The sequence below is a fragment of the Podarcis tiliguerta genome, assembly GCF_965153285.1.
Source record: "Podarcis tiliguerta genome assembly, chromosome: 1".
In the NCBI taxonomy this organism is placed as follows: Eukaryota; Metazoa; Chordata; class Lepidosauria; order Squamata; family Lacertidae; genus Podarcis; species Podarcis tiliguerta.
In genome coordinates, this window is record NC_139534.1 from 59,585,080 (window position 1) to 59,606,399 (window position 21,320).

The window sequence follows — 21,320 nt, forward strand, 5'->3', positions numbered from 1 at the left end:
CTACTTGCATGTCCTATCTAAATAGTATAAATGCAGTACAGTATACGTGCCTTTTTGCTTGCCTTGTTGTATCTGGCTTGCCTTGCTGCTTTTGTCATCTGGAGTTTGCATGTACCATTTGTCTCCCAGCCACACTGCTGGACTTGGTGCCTAGCCCCACCCTTTAATATGCAGGAGTTTTCATCTGTGAAATGTTGGCAGGGATGTGTTTATACTGGAAATCTCTACCAAAAAAAAAAAAATAGTTCAATAATTACTGCATATAAGCATCACACTTTTAAAAACAGAACATTCCTGAAATGTTTAGTTTACATATTTGTGGAAAACTGAGATGTGAGAACATATGCCTGCTTCATGTTTTGCTTGAAACTCTCTAGCAATTTGTTGCCAATGTGGATGGGCTATAATTTTAGGGTTTTCAGTTTGATGATAGTAGCAGGTGCTGAGCACATGTTCTGTGGTCCAGTGGTGAAGCGCCAAACCACTGAGACACAGAGATGTATCATGGCTTGGATCTAGCGGCCCTACCTGACCCTACTTACCCATACCCATTGCTCTGGAATCAGATAGCCAAGCCAGACCCCGGTGGGCTGAGGTTAGTTGCTGTGTGTCCCACTGCACTGAATCTTTGCTTGGGGCCAGCCCTCTTATTAGGTAGAGTGAGGCAACCACCTCAGACAACATGCTGGAGAACAGAAATGAGGTGCTAGGAAAACAGCACTGTATGCCATGCAACTTCCCCTTTGCCCTACCAAAGTTAGGTCTCTGCCTTTAAGTATGGTAGAGGGCACTGTATATTACTAGTAGTGAAGTCATATTCAATTGCCAGACTCATTGAGTTCTGAATGTGGACTATCAGGGAGTTGTCGTCCCCACCCCCCTCTGCCCCATGCAGCAAAAGGTGACAAGCTCTCAACAATTAGCAGTCCCAGAGATTCTTGTGTCAAGGTAAGAGAAGAGCCCCAGCGTGGGTTGTGGTGTAATTTTAAAATTAAAATAAGAAGCTTTATTTTCATGACTCATGAGAATGTATGTATGAAATGGGGTTGCGCTGGGCTGAAAAAAAAGTTATGGTTGATCCTCCTTTTCTCATATTCTTTTGTTCTACTATTCTGTGCAACAACGCCTGAAATGGTTAATGTTTTTCCTCTTAGCACTATAAGAAGAACTCCACGTAAGATTTACGTGAGTTGAGAAATCTGAAACGCACCACTAACAATGTCAAAACTAACCTGCTCTTTGGCATGTTGTAGCGATATTATGGGGTGGGTGCTCTTTTCTTTTCCTTTTTCCGGGTGATGTACTTTTGCACTTCACTCTGGCTGGGAGAAAAGAACATTTTTCAGGTGTGGCATTGTCGGCCAAAGGTGACTTTGTAAGAAGGGCTGGAATCCAAGAGGCTGGTATCCAGCCAGTAAGCCACAACCCTTCATTCTTTTCATAGTTCTGGTAGGCAGCTGATTAACACCAGATTAGCGCTGTTTAATATTTAACTTGCAGCATTCTTGTTCTCTGGTATCTGGGCTGCTGAAGCATTGCCAGCTGCGTTCTTCAGGCTTGTTGCACACCACTAAAAAATGAGGAAAAGTGACTTGCAGAGACTTTTGGGTTAAACATACAAACATACAATTTCCAAAAGGCTTTTAAAATAAAATAGCTTGTTCTCTGACTTACCCAAATGTTAGTATTCATCTCCATTTAAGTTTCATGTCAGAAATACAACAGTAAATGTAGTTATCCTCTGATTTATCCGGAATCCTGATAAACAGAACTATGCTTCTCTAAAGACTTAAGTGATGTATCTTGAATAACTCTGAAAAGGACTTCATCATGTTGATGAAGTGAGAAGTAGAAGGAACAGGAGCTGATTAATGTGTGTGCAGCATACCACTTCAGTCAGGCAATTTTTGAAAAGGGCAAAGCAATTTTCACTAATCTCTTAGCCGGTTAGCCTAACCTATTATCTCCAGGAACCTGTTTTAGTCCATTAATGACACATGGCCTAATGCAGATCTGTATTTCTATTCATATGATTCAAACTGTATGACCTCACTGCTTTATATGCTGCGGCTTATCATATGATTGCAGACTTTGCTTATCTGAATATTAGCTAAAGCAGATAGAAGGCGAATTTACTATATGCATATGTTTGTACGATTTCTTATGGATGCTCTGGTAGCAGTTCTACCCTCTTGTGTCCCGCACAGTCTTAAACTGAGCACCATCTCTGATCTCATCTAGGTTTTCTCGTGCTGGTTGGCTACATCTAGGCAATGTGTTAGGATTGTTGTTGCAATGCCAAGCTCAACAACATTTGTGTCCAGATTTTCACTTTTTGAAATATGGCAACCCTGTTATAAAACAGAACTATGCTTTAGACTCCTGTTATTCTTCATTCATGCAAGCTACCCCATACAATCCGTCTTTGGAAACTCAAGCAGAAACATGAACAGGATAAACTGTAGTTAGCTACATAAATTTATTGGTTTCTGAAGTTTGTGATTAGCAGGGGGCTATTGCTGACCTATCTGGAGTGGTGAAATGTCACATCTGCATTCTGAATTGTCCTGTTCTAACTGTCGTATTTCATTTTGGAGAGATGGGATAGATGATCTAGGAAGCTGTGAAACTGAAAAAAAAAGGGGGGGGGGGAATTGTTTGCCATTTCTTTTTGAGCCAGAAGCTTTTTCTAAGAAAACCTAGAACCGTCTGTTGGAGCAGATGGGCTAGAACTTGGAGAGGTGGGAAGAAGAGGTATAGACACCTCAGAACCTCCTTGAATGTCAGCCAATTAGCATTTTTGGTCTTGGAGCAATCTGGAGCAAGAAAATGTATGTGAAAATGAAATCAGACAGCAAGCTTAAACTCCTCTTTCTTTAAACATCTCTGCAGGGAAGACCTACTGCAATGATCCAGAAAGTTTAATCTACTGTTTTGGTGATGGAGCTAAAGGTCTGGGTGGATGGTGTCCAGCGGGTTGTATGCGGTGTCTCCGAACAGACCACATGCCAGGAGGTTGTCATAGCATTGGCACGTGCCATTGGTAAGTAATCACCATTGGTAAGTAATCGTTACACTTGCTTGGTCTAAAAGTAAGCTTGCAGTTTAATCCTTTACAAGTTTCATTGGAAGCAAGATCAAATGAAGTTAATGGAGCTTATGCTAATAAGGATGGCCATTGTTTCGTAATACATGGGAGATACATGAATGTTGCCATGTTTGATATGCAAAGCTTCCAGCTACCTTTTTTGTCACTACGTTCATTTTTTTTTATAGAAGGGATATTACAAAGCTTTGTGTGAAAATCATTTGTGTGTCTGGACATACAGGTAGGCTTGTTTCCCAGATTTATGCTGAAAAAATAAACCTTCCCTCCATTTTCCCCACTCACTCATTCCCTCTTGTATTTTTGCATATTTTTTTTGACTTCTAAGCACTCTTGGGTTTATTTGGGGAAGCTAGTTGGTTTGGTGGATGGGGGAAGGAAGAAATACAGGTAAAGGGGGATAGGATACAAGTTTGCACTGGGGTAAGGGGAAAATAGGGACAGACAGCTGGCTCCACTACAATCACTAATGAAGCTAATAAAGCGCTTCATATTGTCACTGCTTATACATTGTTCAGCAAACTCGCACTTCCAAAAACCACATTTGCTGAACTAATGCAGGTGTAGAAGAGGCTTTTGGATGGTGAGGGGGTTGATAAAGAATAGCTTACCCCTTCTGGCCACTTCTCCACTGCCAATTCCTCCTAAGCAGCCTCCGCCTGAAATGGGCTTACTCAGTGGTAGGCAACCTAAGGCCCGGGGGCCGGATGCGGCCCAATCGCCTTCTCAATCTGGCCAACGGACGGTCCGGGAATCAGCGTGTTTTTACATGAGTAGAATGTGTCCTTTTATTTAAAATGCATCTCTTTGTGGGACATAGGAATTCGTTCATTTCCCCCTCCCCCCCAAAAAATATAGTCTGGCCCACCACAAGGTCTGAGGGATAGTGGACCGGCCCATGGCTGAAAAAGGGTTGCTGACCCCTGGCACTTACTTCTAATTCTGGGGAGCGGGGAGTTGCACTGCAGGAGCCTACAACAGATAAAAACTGTCAGAGAATACATGGAAGGGGGAAATGAGTTGGGGGGAGATTTAAAGAGCCAGTCTCTCATATGGGTACTCCCCTGCAAATTCCTGCTCTTTCTTAACTTTCCCTATGACTCAGTGCAAAGAAGAGAAATCTCTGCCTTTTCCTGAAATGTTCTGCATGTGCCTGAGGAATTTATGAAATGTGAGTGAGTGAGTGTGCATGTGCAAGTTGCTAGTGAGGACAAATGCTATCTGATGCCCCTTTCCCTCCAATTATAGTTGGGTTGCTATTTCTGCATAGTAGGATGTTCTGCATTTCATTTATCCTCATATGTCTTTTTAAGTCCTTTGTGAGACAATTGGCTTTCAATTCCCATAACACATTTTCCCGAGTAGGTAATGAGTGATGCACTAAAGTAGTGATTGGGCAGCTCTGGTGTTTGTTCATGAAGCCTTCTGCCATATACAAGAGGCTTGGGTATTGTTTGCCACCTCCCACGTTCAACAGTCATACTGCATTTCACATGGTCAGAGCACAACCTTAATTTACATTTGCAACATACAAGGATGACTCAGAGCCTGAGTGTTTGTTTTCCCCTTAACTGTTTTCTGAGCAGATCAGTACTCAGGCTTACGCTGTGTTTTCTGATGCGGAAATGTGCTAGGAACAGCAAGTGAAGCTTGTATTAGCCTCCACTTTTGCCCTTTAACTAGATTTAGGGGTACTTGTGTCCTGACTCTGCAAGATAGGGTTTCAGTTTCAGCTTATGTAAGTACTCCATGAGCTGGTAAGGAATCGTAAGGGCTTTTAAGGCAAAAACCTTGTGGGCTAGCAGCTTATTGACTCACTACTGGAAGCTGTTGGAGCTCACAAAATCTTGCTAATGATAACTTTGCCTAAAAGGGTTTAGGTTCCTGCATTAAAATGCTCCCAAGAACTGCAGCCAGAAAAAAATGTTAATGGAATTTGAAATAAATCTTCCAAAGTCATTCCAGATACTAAGTGTGTGCATTAAAATGTCAGATTGTGGAGAGCGGAGGCCTTGGGAGGCAATATAGCAAGTGTGGGAGAAGGTAAAGAACCCTTTCTGGTCCCCCCCCCAAAAAAAATGTATAACAAATGACAAAACTAACAGTGAAATAAACAGTTAAAGGTCTCACATTGAATTATTTGCAAATACCCTGAGCAAGGATGGTCAGGGAGTTCCAACTAGATAGAATCCACAGATATGATGCTCCTCAACATAAAGCATCTCTCCAAAAACCCTTCTGAGAATTTGGTGGTTACATTCCCTCAATGGATTAATAAATGGTATGAGTAGGAACCAAACAGAGTCAGAACACCTCTGGTTGAGACTGACCCTTTGCCTACCTGACAGCATGGGTTAACTTCTCAGATAGCGCTAAGCACTAAATTGGGCTGCACCAATTGTCCAAGGAAACGTCTGAAGAAGATTTCCAGCCACCTGGTGTCATCAGCCTGCCAGCTGCCAGGAGAAAGCTAATTGCTTCCTTGTCTGGGGACCTATTGACAGGGTCAAAGAGGAGGACTTGTGGAACTGGTTGTTTCATGATTTTTGAAAGGTGATCAAACACAGGGTATGGGATTCAGTGTTGCGGTAAAAGGGCTATGAAATGGGGAATGAGGTCCATTCACATAGCACCTGTTCCCCCTTCCCACTGTTCTGGGGTTTTCTCCAACCCTCCAGAGCGAAGAAGTGAGGCTCGGCCACTTAGCCGAATTCTGCCCACACTCCCCAAAAGGCGCATCTTCCCCATCACTCCCAAAGGAGTCTATTTTAGCAAGAGGTTTAAGCATGTTGCTAGCTTGTCATGTGTGCAAATGAAGCTCAAATCCTAGCTCAGGGTACAGATGGAGGTGGAACTGCTGCATTTGGAATGCTTTGGTATTTCCAAATTTGGTATTTCCTCCCCTAGTGGGTGTAAACATTAAAGTGTAAATGATTAAGTTCATGCCTAACCTTGAGTTATAAGAAGAAAAATTGGTGTGAATGTCCAAGCCACCCTCTAAACCAGAACTGCTTTCTGATGGAGCAGTAGGGTAAGCCCAGTTCTCAAGGATGGAATTTCCATGTCAAATGTTGAGCTAAACACATGTGGCCCAACTTGGAATGGGAGCTGCGTGGGCTGAGGGACACTGGCAAGACTGCCTATTATTTAATTTGTTGACAGATCTATCAGTTTTCATAAATGCTCAGCGTCCACCCACCCCAAAAACATCCAGCCTTCTGGTGTAATGGACTTGACCTTGTGAGAGGGATATTAGGGTGGAATGTGAGTGTGATGCAGCTAGAACGGGGCAGGAAGGGTTATTGGTGTTTCTGTAGTGAAGAAATGATCCCCACTTACGCCTGTCCCTCTTCTCAGGTCAGACAGGTCGCTATGTTCTCATCCAAAGACTACGTGAGAAAGAGAGGCAGCTTCTCCCACATGAATGCCCTGTGGAGTCCATGGCCAAGTGCGGACAGTATGCCAATGACGTGCAATTCATATTGCAGCGCACAGGCCCCAGCCTCACCGAGAGACCTTCTTCAGACAGTGCTCCCCACGTACCCGAGAGGACGTTTGTCAGGGCTAGCCTGCCCATCAAACCCAGGCCGGGCGGCACAGAAGTGCCCAGGCCCAGGCAGCCCAAAAAATCCTTAACCTTCAACCTGGGCCCCATGGCCTCCAGTGATCTGCTTGCCAAGAACAAGCTGAAGCAACACAAGAAGGACAGCGTGGGCTGGAGGGAAGGTGCTAGTGGGGGCCTGCTTTCCAAAGAGGAACTGTTCAAGACCATACTGCACCAACAGGAGCATCTCTACTCCCTGGAGATGCAGGGGGACGCCTTGGAAATGGACCTCCGGCACTGGGAACACAACAGAGGCTCCTGCCAGGAGGACGAGATCCTGCACCTGGAGCAGCTGATTCGGCAAAACGAGAGTGAGCTGGGCGAGGAAGGGTTTTGGCAGAGTGAACTGCGCTCAGAGAAGGAGTGCGAAAGGGAGCGCCAGGAGAAAGTCCACACCCTGCGGGCCACCATGGAGGAGTACACGCAAAAAATACATGAGCTTATGGTGAAAACGGAGGCCTTGGAGAGAGAAATTCAGTGGGAGATTTCTGAGAGGGCCAAGAGGGCAAAGGAAGCCCCGAGGCAGAGCCCAAGTGAACTAGAAGAAATGGCAGCTAAAATGAAAAGGGATCTGGAAGCTAAGGCCAAGCAGAGTGCCCACCTGGAGAGCAGCCTGGAAACTGTGGGGAAGGCCTTGGAGGAAGCAGAGCAAAGCCTTCAGGTATGCACTTCACAATAATGTTCTTTTCTGAGGGGATCCCTGGATGGGTAGTTGCATTCCATGATGCATGATTGCATACCCATGTTTTTAGGCCTCTAAATGTTTTTCAGAATGCAGTTGAGCATTGTTTTTACTCATTTTGCAATTTAAATCACTTGGGCACAGAATAAGGATGCAGTTAATAGTACATCTGTTAGACTAGGATACTAGGTCTAGTTGCAAAAAAAAGTACATCCACATAAGACAAAATTCTACAGGAAAACTGTGTTGGGGTCTCCTTTGCAGCCTTGGACTTCCTTAGAATTCTACCCTTCCAGGCGTTTAGCAGTAGATTAGGTGAGGTCTGGAATCTATTGAGTTATAAACCTGGCAGGTGGCAGTAGAATGTGTAGCTGTTACATCAACCAAATGGAAATGATCTTGCACAATGTTGTATGTTCTGAGACTGGGCGCTAAGCTTGTGGTTGTTTCTGTTGAATTTAGTTTAAGACTCTTCCCATGAGGATTATCATGTGGTGTAGCTGGGATGGAACCAGGGAGATTAGCATCTTGCAAGATCATCAAACCCAAAGGAATTAAAGCTGTTCTGTACCCGAATTGATAGAACGGGCCTAATAAAGTTATACTGCAACTCTTGCAGACATGAATTGAACCTGGTTATGTGCAGTCCTTCAGGCATAGTACTGTGATGTGTTGGTTTACATAGGAATTATATTTGTGGGCATGTCTGTGCACACACTTTGAGTGTGCAAAATGGTCTTTTGCGTGTAATCTAACCCTGAAAGCATCCTACAGTAAAGGGAACATTGCTTTGGAACAAATGTAGAAATAAAACCATTAAATAATGGTAAAGGCTACTTGTTTTCCAACATCAAACCAGCTACCACTGTATTTGTAGAGTAATCCCCAAACTCCATACTCTCCAAGTGTCCCTATTTTCTAGGGATGTCGCTGATTTAGAGAAGCTGTCCCAGTTTCTGATTTGATCCCGGAATGTCCTGCTTTTCCTTAGGATGTCCCTATTTTCATTGGAGAAAGGTTGGAGGGTATGAAGTTATCCAGCCCCTGAGCCTTCTGAAGGCAATCCTGTATTGGGAAGGGTGTTTTAAATGTTTAATGTTTTATTTTGTTTTTATATATGTTTGAAGCCACCCAGAGCAGCTGGGGGCAACCCAGTGAGATGTATGGGGTATAAATAGTATAATTTATCATTATGGAGTGGGACATCCCTATTTCCATTAGAGAAATGATGGAGGGTATGCAAACTGTGCACCAAGCACACTACTGTGTGGTAAAAATAATAATATTTGAAATAAAAATTAGTCCTCTGTGAGCCCAAAGCAGAACCAGCCTGCTGTATCCCTGCATGAATCACTTCTCTGATTTTTCCTGCTTGCACTGCAGGCATGTCATTCAATACATCAGGTGTGTTTCACCCAGCTTAGTCACTTCCGTTGCAGCAGCAGCAACACAAGCAGAATTATTTGCCTTTGGAGGAGGGAGGCTCAGAACTGTGATTTTGCTCAGGAACATTCCCGGGGAAAGCAAAGTACTGTATCCTCGTGTTTGCTTCCAGTTTAATTTAGCTATTAGAAATCTGTGTTTGAAGGTGTTATAGCAGCATGTTAATTATGTGCATCTTCAAAACACAGGCAGCTGTTGCTTCTTTTCTGTTCTTTGCTTTAAGCAAAAGTAAGCAGCAGTAATAGTCCTGAGTCTTCTCCTGGTTCTTGTTTAACTATTGACTAGACATTGGTGCCATCTTATGGCCAAGTAGAGGAAATGCTGTGTACTGTACTGTACTGTACTTTTTTTTTCTTTTGCCTCTGTCAGACTCTGATTATAAGGACATGATTGTGTATGGCTTTGTGGGGGACCCATTAAAATAATTCCAAACTGTAAGAATAATAATAGGCCCATGCACATCTGTGGGTTTGTTTCTCCTGGCTGCAGGCAGGGCACAATGAAGTGGGAGCAATTAAGCAGCACGCTCACTGTCTGAGAGCTAAATAAATAGACTACTGTAACATACAAGAGCCATTACGAGAATCAGATAGATTGTTTGTCTGCAGGTCTGTGCTTTTCACAGTCTATCCTCAGTCTTTATAGCACGGTCAGAATACAAGGGTTATCTTGCTCTTATGTTTCAGTCTCCATCTTCAGCCACATTTAGAAGGAAGAGAAAATTATTGTCATTCTGTTAGCAAAGAGGAAAATGGGCCACCTGAGCGATGCAAAAGTGGGGTGGGGGTGTGCTTGAGATTGTTTGGGGTTAGATGCTTTGCTAGCAAGTTGTCTAGAACTGGTGGATAGATCTTCAGTTGCACCCCCAACACCCACCACAAAGACCCACCCCAGATTGCCAGCAGATACTGACTTCATGATAAAGAAGCTTTTGGAATGTGGAAGCATCCAGGAATGAATATCTAGCCACCTACCATATTATTCCTGTCAGCTCATGTAGTTTCTGGTAGATTTCTGCTAATGGTCAAGAAGCAGAGAGAAGCGAGTTGGAGGAGGCTGGGGTGGGATCAGAAGCCTTTCTTCTGCAGCTTCATATCTCAGATGAATATAAGTTCACTCTGCCTGTTCCTCCTATATCTTGCAGGCCCAGAACCAAGAGCTGGAGGAGCTAAATAAGGAGCTGAGGCAGTGTAACTTGCAGCAGTTCATCCAGCAGACAGGAGCCATGGTGACTTCCCCACAGCCCAGATCAGAAGCGGAACCCCAGCTGGATGAAACCAGCCCTGAGCTGCTGGCTCACCAGAGAACCGGAGGTTGGAACACAACTCAAAGGGTGGGCAAAGTTGGGGGGAGAGGGGAGGCAGGAGACCTCACTTTAGTTAGGGCCTCCTACTGTGCTTCCTCTCATGTAAGCTGGTAGGGAATGTCAATATCCCCAGTTTTCTGGCCTCTAGTTGTGACATCAGCAAACAATCAGCAACCCATGGAGATGCATTGGTGTGGCTTTCTTTGAAGCCTCCCTTTAAAATTATCTGGCTGGAGAAACAAATGGACAGCAGATACAAACTTATCCATAAATCTATACTGCAGTAGCAGGGAATAGCAGTTGGGGTGGGGGGAGAAGGTGGATAGGTTTCTGGGCATCTGCTTGAACTCTGCTGTATGGATCTTGCATCCAAACACTGTGCTAGTTAGGGCTTCCTTTGAAAATATACCTAAAAATGAATGTGAAGAAAAACTGGAAGTTCAAAGTGGGACATTTAGCACAACTATTTAAGAAAGGAAAAAGTCAATTTCTGATTGTTGAACTTGCTCCATGTTAAACTCTGGATTCCCACATACTACAAGAAGTGCAACACAGCTTAAACAGGGTAGATGTCTAAAAGCATTTATATAGGTTTTGAATTTGCCTTGTGTTGGTAAGGTAGCATCAAGCCGTTAAGCACTACAAAGGTCCACAACTACAGCAGTGATGGTGGCAACTGAAATGTGGTCCCCTTCCCACTTATTCAAGAATATTTCCTTTAACATAGTATCTGGGTGGGCAGCCTCCGGGAAATGGTCTGGACTAGAGGTCTGTTCTGCTAGTTGCCTATCTCAGCTTCAGGGGGAAAACAACACAGAGTATTGTGACATCTTAAATACTACAGATTTACGCTTTCATGGGCAGAGAGAGGGGTTCTACTGAGATCTGGCATTCTCAAAGCCCAGCATCCTATGGTATTTTAGCTAGCTAGCCCAGTCTTTGAAGATATGTTAGCCTTCCCTTAACTTTGCAGCCGCTGCATATAGGCCAGCCTAAATGAGATATTCAGCATTTGCCCTCCTCAAGGCAGACTCATTGACTCTAATGGACATTACCAACTTAGGTTCATTAATTTCAGTGGGTCTATTCTGAGTAAGACTTAGCTAAATACAGCTCATTTGGGGGGGGGGGGCCCACCTGTGCGGAAGCTCTTGCTGTGGAATGTGGACAGCAATTGAAGCAGTGTAGTTCCCTGGGTCTGTCTTGGCATGACCTGCACAATGCAGCACCACCTCAGGTATAAATTTTTCAAGTTTCCAAGAAAAATCTTGAAGTTGACAGCGTGCATGTATGGAACAGGCTTGGGTGGTGTTGTTTTTCTTTTTGCACCAATACACAATTATTACTGATTTTTCACACTGATGCGGTGTCAGAATAAGGTGTGGCCTTCCACAAAATCAATCAATGGCAAATGCTGGTGCCTGCCTGCCTGGTCACAGAAATTGGGTCCACTAGTACTCCACGATCGATAGTGATTTATCCAGCCAGAGAAAGCTGAATTGAGATGAAATAGCAGAGATACCAACTGCAAATGTGGGTTAGAAGTGGCAGCACAGGACACATGTTGGGCACCACTGATGAGGGGGAAGGGTGCCTTAAAAAGTCTGAGATCCTTTGCCAGAAGAAAGCATATTGCCACATACCAATTAAGCAGCTTTAAAGTTTACCATAATGGTGGGGTTTTTTTTTGGGGGGGGGGGGGGAGACAACAGTCTAGTTATGTGGTAAGCAGTGTTTCCATGGCTGCACAGCCAGCCAAATCAGCAGAAGCAGACCATGGTAATGCTGTAGCGTGAGTTTATGCAAACATTGGTGGTTGTTGTTTGTTCGTACAGAGTATAAGAGAGAAGGTATCTGCCCTGAGCAGCTTGCAATCTGAAATTCATCACAGAGGAAAGGGAGGGAGGGATAAACAGGGAAGCAATGCTCAGTTGCATATGTTCAGATTCATTACCATGTACTGGACAGGAGAGGGAACTTGAATCACATGGCCATCTCTTGACCTCTTAACTCTGGTTAAGGAATTGGGAGCATTGTGTGTCCTTACAGTGTACTGATTATGCTACAAATGGGGCAGGGTGGTGGTGGAGAACAAAACCAAAGGTGTAACTCCAGTGCATTGCATAAAGTCCAGTTACATATATATACCCAAAGTTCAGAAACCCAAAGAATGTAAGGAGGTATGACTCCAGAAAGGCTGAGCTTAAGGAAATGTGTATCGAAGTGCTGCTCCTGAAAATTCAGGCTATTTTGTTGTACTTTTGGTTAACTGAACTGTCACCGTGATTATTTTCCCTAGATCTACTTGAGCCCAGCACAGATTCACCTCCCCGAGCCACAGCCAAGCAGTTCCTCGGCAATCCACGAAACCTTCAGAACCCCCTGGTGTCCAGCTTGAACCCTGAGGGTGTGTATGTTTGAACTGCCCTAAGCCTCTTGTGTGCTGAAAACTTGGTCTTGTCAAGCAGTCCTCCAGACATCCTAATCTTGCTATAGTGGGGGGCAGCTTTCATCTGCAAGGAGGTGGCTGTTTCTACAAACTCTTCTTCTCAGTTTTTCTCTCCTGCCTTCTGTGCTCCTCCTCCTCCTCTCTCCCCGCTCCCTGAATCAGCAGCTAGTGGCTCGGTTGTTTTGCAGGGGGTGCCTATAAACTGTAGCATGTTGGGGCCAGCAGTAACCAAAGAGAAGGGAAGAGGAGCTGAGGGTGGGAGTAAGCAGAGAATAACAGGAAGTTATGCCTGCCGTATGACATGATCGGCTCGGGCCAAGACTGCTCCACTGTGCAGTGGCTGAGAGATCAATAGACACTCACCAGTAACAGTCTGATCGCTTGCAGGATGGCATTTTGTCTCGGAGCAGTTGCTTTAGCTACACAGTGCAGTATTGCTTACTCAGCTGAGGATGTTTGCTAGTTCAAGCCTATTTAAAACTTGATTAGCAAAGACAAAGCCCTGCATATGCAATTCGCTTGTCCTTCACCCAAGGTCATTCTGCCAAATTCCTTTAATGTCTCATATTTTAGTTAGCAGCTTAGATTCCTAAAGAGTTGATTGCAAGGGGATCTTTTCTCTTTTATAAACTGTTACAGAATGTGTGGCTGGCTATCCCTGATGGATTAATTGCAGCCCTTTCTTCATCCACCATTCTTAGTTTCATTTGACAAATGTAAATTTTAATCCCGTATGCTGAGGATATGAAATATCTTGCTTCAAAGTGCACCAGAACTGGTCTGTACAATTTTAAAATGCTAGTCTGTACTTGCTGTCCAGTAGTGAGTTCTACCCTGCATTCTGCATGGATCGGCTGTGTGATTGAGTTCCCCGCATATGATGTCAGGACCAGAAGTTCCAATTCCTTGTTTTAAAAAGACACAGTTTTAGCTTCCTGGTTTAGCTGGTCAGTTGAAGCCATTTCCTGGGTTATGGCTGTTGTTGCATGCTGACAGCTTCTAGGAGCCACAGGTGAGCACAGGTTGGGAACCAAAGGTGAACAAATTACCCTGGAAGGAGCACGATGTGTCCCCCACCAGAGCTACCCCTCCCCTAATGCCCCACAGACCCCAGCCCAGGGTCTTCATGCACACTGCCCAGACTTGTGCCCGAGGGAGGTCACTTTGGTGCTGCTATTGCAGTGGTTTGACTTCACCCCCAGAGGTGCACTCCATTGTCTCTCGAGACAGGGGGATGCCAAGAACTATTTTAGCTCTGAAGGAAACAAATGATAATTTTAGACAGCTTGGCTGAAAACCAGCACAAAGTATAAGGTTTCCACTCACATCCTGTGAAGTGGAGTCATATGAGAGAGAGGGAGAGAGACAGACAGACAGAACATTTAGTGTTTCGTAATGCAATCAGTGTATTCCACAGTGTTGTCCCTATGGACCTTAGTCAAAGCAACTTTGAGTCACAGCTAGGCAAGTAAGGCAGTATGTCCACGTTGTCTTTCCAGACCAGTTTTTAAACCCTTGAATGGTGATGCTGGTGAAGATATCACTTTGTGGGAATTAGGACCCAATCCATGGAATAATAGTTTGGTGATCTAATTGGTCAATGATGATGGGCCCAATATCCAGTTTGAACGTTTTTATCTATGCAAATAGATTTATATCCTGTTAACTTGTCCTGGGCAGGTCCCATTTGTTTGAGTGGGTTCTGTTTTTAAAAAGGATTCCTGTGGAATGTTCCACTAGAGTGTGGCGGTGGTCCTCATCACAGCAACCTTCACTTTGTGGGCAACCTTCTTGACTGAGTCTATAGAGAGGGTTAAAATTAAAAGCCAGATCCTCAAGTTATTTCAGAAGCGATCTAGGTGCAGTTTTTGGGGCTTTAAATTATCTTGACTATAGCTTGCAGTTCCCTCCCACCCCCATAACTATCTTAGTCTTATCACAACAAAGAGCTAGGAATCCTTTACAGTTATAGCATCACAACAGCCTTTCTATCTATTTTCTTGGCTGTGCTATATTAAATCAGAGTTGGTTTTCTCAAGCTGGTATTCTGTTCTTGGAGAGTTCTGCATATTTTAATGGTGAGAATGGCTTCTGAGAATGCTGATACTTTGCTTTGAATATCGGAGCAAATGATCATTAAATTCTCTGTTGACTTAAACTAATTTTCTATGCTTATGGTACAGATTAGGTGGGCTTTCCCATTTTATGATACTAGAGTAAGGTACACCTCTGAAATTTTCTTGTGTGATCATTGCAATTTGATCATGCTTTCATGAAGAATCTGTCGCTATTTTTGTTTGAATCTGCAATTGCATGGAATAGCATATCCTCCCTCCCCACCCCTGCCTTCCTCTCTGTCTTCGTCTTCTGGTTTATCAAACACTAAGCCATCATAATGGGGTCACTTCATTTATTTTTATATGTCTTGCAGTCATGTCAGCAAAGCAGAGCATCTGGAGGTAAAAAGGCCAGCCAAGGAGGACTGATTGCCTTGCGAGTATAACTGTATAGAAATAAAACCTATTTCATGTATGTATTTGACTTTTTATCATGAATGGATGGATATAGAAGGTTGTGCAAAATATTTTTACAGACTTTTTTTTAAAAGAACTTAACGCATTGGAAGAAACAGACCGGTTGTATTTTTTATCACTACTACCCTGTTTGTTATCATTTAAAATGAAGATGCTGTTTGTGGCTTCTCTGAAAATTTATATAACCTTTCTATTTCAAAACTTCATCACACAAGAGGACTAAATGGCAGCTGCCCTGGAAGGGTGTGAAACCTGCTGGAGACAAAACTATCCAGAGTGTATACTCATGAGTCCTCTGTGTCCATTCAGAAGGTTATACTGCAAGCTACTACCATACAGTGAAAGGGTATTTTATCAGCCAGACGTCTTTACTGGACTGAACCAACGCACTATAGTGCTGCCACGTGTGCATGATAGCAGTTTTTACCTTGTATGTTTGGTATTTTGTGAAGATGCACATCTTGCTTTCTTTTTTAAGTTGGAATGGGATAAACAAACTCTTCTATTCTTGGTGAACACATAAAGATGAAGAAATGTTGCCCTGAGACAGAATTTGTGGCCATCAACAGGTCCCTTTCATACTAAGGACCTTTCAGATCTGGTAAAATGGGATTCAGGTGCTAGCAGTATCTTGCCATTTGTGCCTCGTGCCAAGTATTGCACCATCCACTATTACACAAAGAGAATCGACTCTCTTCATCCTGTCCAGGTATATTTCTCTGCATAGTTTGGTGAAGGAATGTATAGTAGTCCTCTGTTCTAAACTGTTCCAAGGCCCATATGGCAAAACTAAACTTTTCCAAGCAGGTTTTCCCAGACTTTTTCCAATTGTTGATAACTGTGAAATTACTCCAGCGGGGACTGCAAACTAAGAGAGTTCTCCTCTGTTGTTGAGTAGCCAATTCCTGGGTTTGTGTATCTTGATATTTCTCCTTTGCAAAGTAGCTTCTGCAAGGCTGCCTTTTTTGTGTTGCATATGAGATCAGCCCAATGCTGCTCTTCAAATGACTTACCTGTAGTGGCCTCTGCTTCGGCAAAAGCCTCTATGTCGTTTGGAGAGAACACACATTGTAAACTCAAGGTTCGATTAAGTGTGGCTTAAGATGCTCAAGGCATCTGCTATAAATTAAACAATGAGAACCCTAGGTCTATACCCCTTTTCACATTTATGCCAGTGCCCCACATCTCCTGTACATTGGCCTCTGCTTGTTGTGGGCCTTATCAGATGGGTGTGGAGTCCCTGTTCAAGGATTTTGAGGGGCAGGGAGGAGGGAAACGCAAAGCAGTAGTGGCAGTAATGAGTTTATCTTTCCCTTACAATTCACAACAGGAATTTCCTTTCAAGTTACATTACACAGGACATGCTGTTGAGCTTAATCTGGGGAAAGTAGAAAACTGTGTGTGTGTGTGTGTGTGTGTGTGTGTGTGTGTGTATGTGCGTGTAAGAGAAAAAGGGTGAGAGTGTAGGGGAGCATGTATATACAGTATATGCATGCTTGCATGTGTGTGTGTGTGTGTGTGTGTGTCAGATTGCCAATGTAAAAATTGGCATTCTGGTTGCTGAAAGGGGAAAGATTCTTCCCACCCGCATCTCCCACACTCTTAGTTAGTAGCTTTTTGCATTGTTTGTTAATATGACTTGGTTGGGTGATCAGAGTAGACTGTGAAGCTGAATGTGCCGTTCAACATTAACTTCAATATGGGCATGCAGTATGTTGCTGTAATTTAACTGCTTTTTTAAAACACTCTCTTTATCTAAGCCTTCTTTAAAAATAAAAATGGGAGACTTTAAACAAGTTAGAATGCTGCTCGCCCTGCCCCCAATACATCCCTGGAGAAGCTTCATACATGAAGTGGCATTTTCACATCATGTTGATGCTGGTTATTCAGAAGCCTAAGAGAAGAAAGGGTAGCTTCAGAACTGCTCTGTTGAACACCTTCCCTTTATGAGGCTGATCATATACTACTGCAAATAATCAGCCAAAGCATGTAAAGCTATATGGAAGAAACCCACCTTGTTAAATATTCAGCCTACTAGGTGGGACCTCAGAAGTACCAGTTATTATGTCTGATAGAACAATTCCCAATATAATGTAGTCTTCTGTTTTTACTGCTTACTTAACTACTTGGACATGGATGGAATGCTATCATTTCTCCATTTGCAACTTAAGCTGCACCCATAAAGCTTCTGTCCTTCATAAGTTCAAAATTAAGAACAAAAAATGCTGAGACATTCCTTAGATTCAGTGGTGAAAGGTGCAGCCAATAAAAAGAACCCTATCTTCTTACAAACTAGTTGGAAAATAATTTCGACATTTTTTAAACCCTTGTTGTTTTGGTGCTTACATTTTAAAAAGAGAGCTCTTGCTCATTTTTTTACCAGGTCTGAGTGGAACCAGTAATGAATTTTTACTAACACTTTTATGTTGCAAACCCAACTTGCTTCCAAACACATTCCACATTTTCTAGGACAGTAGCACTGAACATCCTAGACTGTTGCATTGATGAAACCAGATAGAACCCCTTTCATTTGTATAAGATTGAGTCTATTTAACATACCTTAATTTGGTCTTCAAATAAAAAAAGGATTAACTTTTAGCTCCAATTTTTAAAATGTGTGATGGAAGCTGCTTTTTAACAGCCGTGTATTGGAGTATGATGGAGGGAATGAAATAACAATTATTGGTAGCATTACTTGCTGAACTCTTTATTTGGCCAGTTAAGGTGCATCTTTTATGTATTTATAATGTCCAAAGCTGATGTGCATTCTCACTGTGAAACCAAGAGAGGCAAATTGGCATGGGAGGGTTGAATGGATGTTTGAGTGGGAGGCTGTGAATGGCTCTGGGAGCCCTGATCTTGTTTTAAAATGTCTTTTGTGTATTATATAAGAAATATGACTTGTTTTCTGATTAGGAAAAAGAAATCCTTGTATGAATGTATATCCCATGCACTGGCATTGTCTGGTTTCAAATTGTAATAAAATTCCTGAAAATAATTTGCTCTAAGGTGTGTCTCTGCGTACCAAAGAGAGTTCCCCAGCCTTGTTCCTGGGCGATGACTCCACCTGAATGTCACAACAAGCCCATCCACACATTACATTATAGCTCTGAGCTGGAAATGCAATGGAGGAGAAAAATATCAGTGCAGCACTGCCGCTTGCAGAATGGCCTGCGTCCAACAATTCCTCTTGGCACGAGTGGTGATCACACTGCCACGTGGCAGTGGGGTGGGTTAGAAAAGAACGGAATTGCAGGTGGGTTAGAAAAGAACGGAAGTAGAACACTTTCATCATGTTGGGATGGCTTACCTTCCCCAGTCTAAAAAAAATAGGATGAAATTGGGGTGCCGGTTAAGATCTTGGGGTGAGAAGCAAGATTTAAGATCTAGATGAATTGCAAAAGCAAAACACGTTGTGGTTACTTTTACAAACCTCATAGCTATAGCACGTTTCAGGTCAGTCACTCCCAGAGCCTCACCTCCTTTTAGCACAAGGATGGTGATGTGTCTCTAGCACATAGATGCCTCTACAGTATGCAGAAACAAGGGTGTTGGCCAGAAATGTAGGCACAGCTGTTGGCTTGCTTAGTAGTCCATGTAGGTTGCCTCCTTTACCCCAAAATACCTTACTGCTCAAGAATATGTAGAATAGTTGTAGCTATCTAGAACAGGGGTCAGCAAACATTTTCAGCAGGGGGCTGGTCCACTGTCCCTCAGACCTTGGGGGGGGGCTGGACTATTTGGGGGGGGGGAGAACGAATTCCTATGTCCTACAAATAACCCAGAGATGCATTTTAAATAAAAGGACACATTCTACTCATGTAAAAACACACTGATTCCTGGACCATCCACAGGCCGGATTTAGAAGGCGATTGGGCCAGATCCGACCGCCGGGCCTTTATTTGCCTACCCATGATCTATTCTAGAGTGCTGAAAATTGCAGGCTGTACGTTCTCAAAGGTACTCTTGCTTGCTTTAGATGTTTCCGTCTCAAGAGTTCTGCCTCAGGGCTTATACAGTCAAGAACCCTGGTTCAGATTAGGTCCTATCAGCTGTATTGCAGTGCAGAGAAGGCAATGTGATCTTATCTGATACCATTCTGTGTTCTAAGAGACAGCAGGCCATTTAAATCAACATTGGTTCACCCTGCTCAAATACAGATGCTGTGTTTAACTGCATTCCCACTAAACAACCTCCCTGTTGTCCTGTGGGCTCCTCCTGCAGAGCACATTACGTGCCTCTCCCCCCCCCCCCCCCCAAGCAAAGCTAATAATCTCTGCAGGCTGCTTTTTCAAAAGTAATCTAATCAAGTTGGTCTGTTTCTGCAAGACGACTTCACCATTGTTAATGGTTACATTTAAGCATCTTTTTCTTTCCTAATTCTATCCTCTCCCCAACTCTGTCAATCAACACTGGAACTCCATCTGCTACTATGGCTCCAGCAATCCAGGACTGATGGGCAGATGACAATAGAAAGGTGGTCTCTTGGTGGCCCTTTCCAGTCAACCAATAAATGAGGCTTGCATTCCAAGCAGTGAAGAAATGGTAGACATCATCTAGTGACAATGGTGCTAAATCCCATCAAAAGAAATGTATGAAGTAGCCTCACTGTTGGGAGTGGTATGTTGGCAAGAAGACACACAAGTGGGAAGTGCCACAAAAGGTGCATTAGATCCTTGCCCTTCAATAGGACTGCTCCACCCTTTCTTTTTTGAAATAATTTTTATTTGATTTTACAAATATAAAATTATAACAATACAACCATACACATATACATTTGGAAATTCTTCAGAATCTCTGGACTTCCCACTTTCCCCTCCATGGGTCCTATTATTAACCTTTTCAACTGCATATTTTTCAATAGTCCATATTTTATTTAACTCCATAGTACTTGCTATATTGAAAGTGTTATTGCAATCCTGTTAACGTTTCCATCTGCTTACAGTGGTCTCCAAGATAAATTATAATTTTTTTCCATTCTTTGTTAAAGTTTTGGTCTTTTTGGTTCCTGAGCTTCCCGATCAGTCTTGCCGTTTCGGCATAGTCCAACAGTTTAATTTGCCATTCTTCTCTGGTGGGGAGGACTGCTCCACCCTTCTGCTGTTAGGGGCATGAGCAAACAAATTAACACTCTGCACTCAGTTTTAATTTTTCAGAAACACTTTGTGGCTCCTGAGCATGCTTGCTTCCAATGGGCTGCATTTGGGAGGTTTTGCCTCATAGAGCCACCTTTTGTACTTCGGCACACTTTGGGTTACTGGAGCTTGCTCTTTTGTTTTCGAGGGCCCTATTTGGACTCCATTATTGTCACCCGGGACGCGGGTGGCGCTGTGGGTTAAAGCCTCAGTGCCTAGGGCTTGCCGATTGAAAGGTCGGCGGTTCGAATCCCCGCGGCGGGGTGCGCTCCCGTTGCTCGGTCCCAGCGCCTGCCAACCTAGCAGTTCGAAAGCACTCTCGGGTGCAAGTAGATAAATAGGGACCGCTTACTAGCGGGAAGGTAAACGGTGTTTCCGTGTGCGGCTCTGGCCACGTGACCCGGAATTGTCTTCGGACAGCGCTGGCCCCTGGCCTCTTTGAGTGAGATGGGCGCACAACCCTAGAGTCTGTCAAGACTGGCCCGTACGGGCAGGGGTACCTTTATTGTCACCCTGGAGGCACTCACTTAGTTACTTGGGACGGGGGGGGAGAGACCCTGTATGTACTTCCTTCAGTAAAATAATATAAAAGGAATTTAAGAAAAGCAAAAATAATGTGCACTAAATAGCAGGTCCAGAAACCCAGTGGGAGGAGAGTCTGAGTGGATTTCATGGTGCTGTGTTAAACAGCTGCTCAAATAATTCTTTTATTTTCACAAATATTTGCTTCTACATGCCAGTGGCCACTAGTGGAGCCCACTCTTCACATGGCATCAGGTGAGCCTCTCTGGCCAGAGCATTCCACAAATGGGGAGCCACCACAGAAAAGGCCCATTCTTGTGTTGCCACCCTCCAAGTGCAGCGGGAACTCCTGCTGTGCTCCGAAGGCTTGCGGATAGCTGCCTGAAGCCCCCGGAGCGCAGTGGGAGTTCCCTGCGCTCCGGGGGCTTCAGGCGGCTTCAGCGAAAGCAACGCGAAGCCTCCGAAGCATGGGGGGAGCTCTCCCTCTGCGCTTCGGAGGCTTCGCGTTGCTATCACTGAAGCCAAGGAGCCTGCATTTG

The 21,320-nt window shown here is 43.8% G+C and overlaps 1 protein-coding gene across 29 annotated transcripts in view; it reads left to right on the forward strand.

Annotated features, from left to right (window-relative positions):
* Nucleotides 1-18,122, forward strand: part of RASSF7 (Ras association domain family member 7) — a 111,033-nt gene extending 92,911 nt beyond the window's left edge. For 13 of the 29 annotated variants that reach the window (XM_083428153.1, XM_083428157.1, XM_083428152.1 and 10 more), the window contains 5 exons: nt 2,893-3,043; nt 6,464-7,371; nt 9,980-10,148; nt 12,441-12,548; nt 15,022-18,122. In XM_083428153.1, the coding sequence (XP_083284279.1) occupies nt 2,941-3,043; nt 6,464-7,371; nt 9,980-10,148; nt 12,441-12,548; nt 15,022-15,053 (1,320 nt within the window). In that variant the 5' untranslated portion in view covers nt 2,893-2,940 and the 3' untranslated portion in view covers nt 15,054-18,122. Of the gene's footprint in view, nt 1-2,892; nt 3,044-6,463; nt 7,372-9,979; nt 10,169-12,440; nt 12,549-15,021 lie in introns of all 29 variants that reach the window. The other 16 variants (XR_014508085.1, XR_014508086.1, XR_014508087.1 and 13 more) reach the window with 7 other exon arrangements.
* The last annotated feature ends 3,198 nt before the right edge of the window (nt 18,123-21,320 follow it).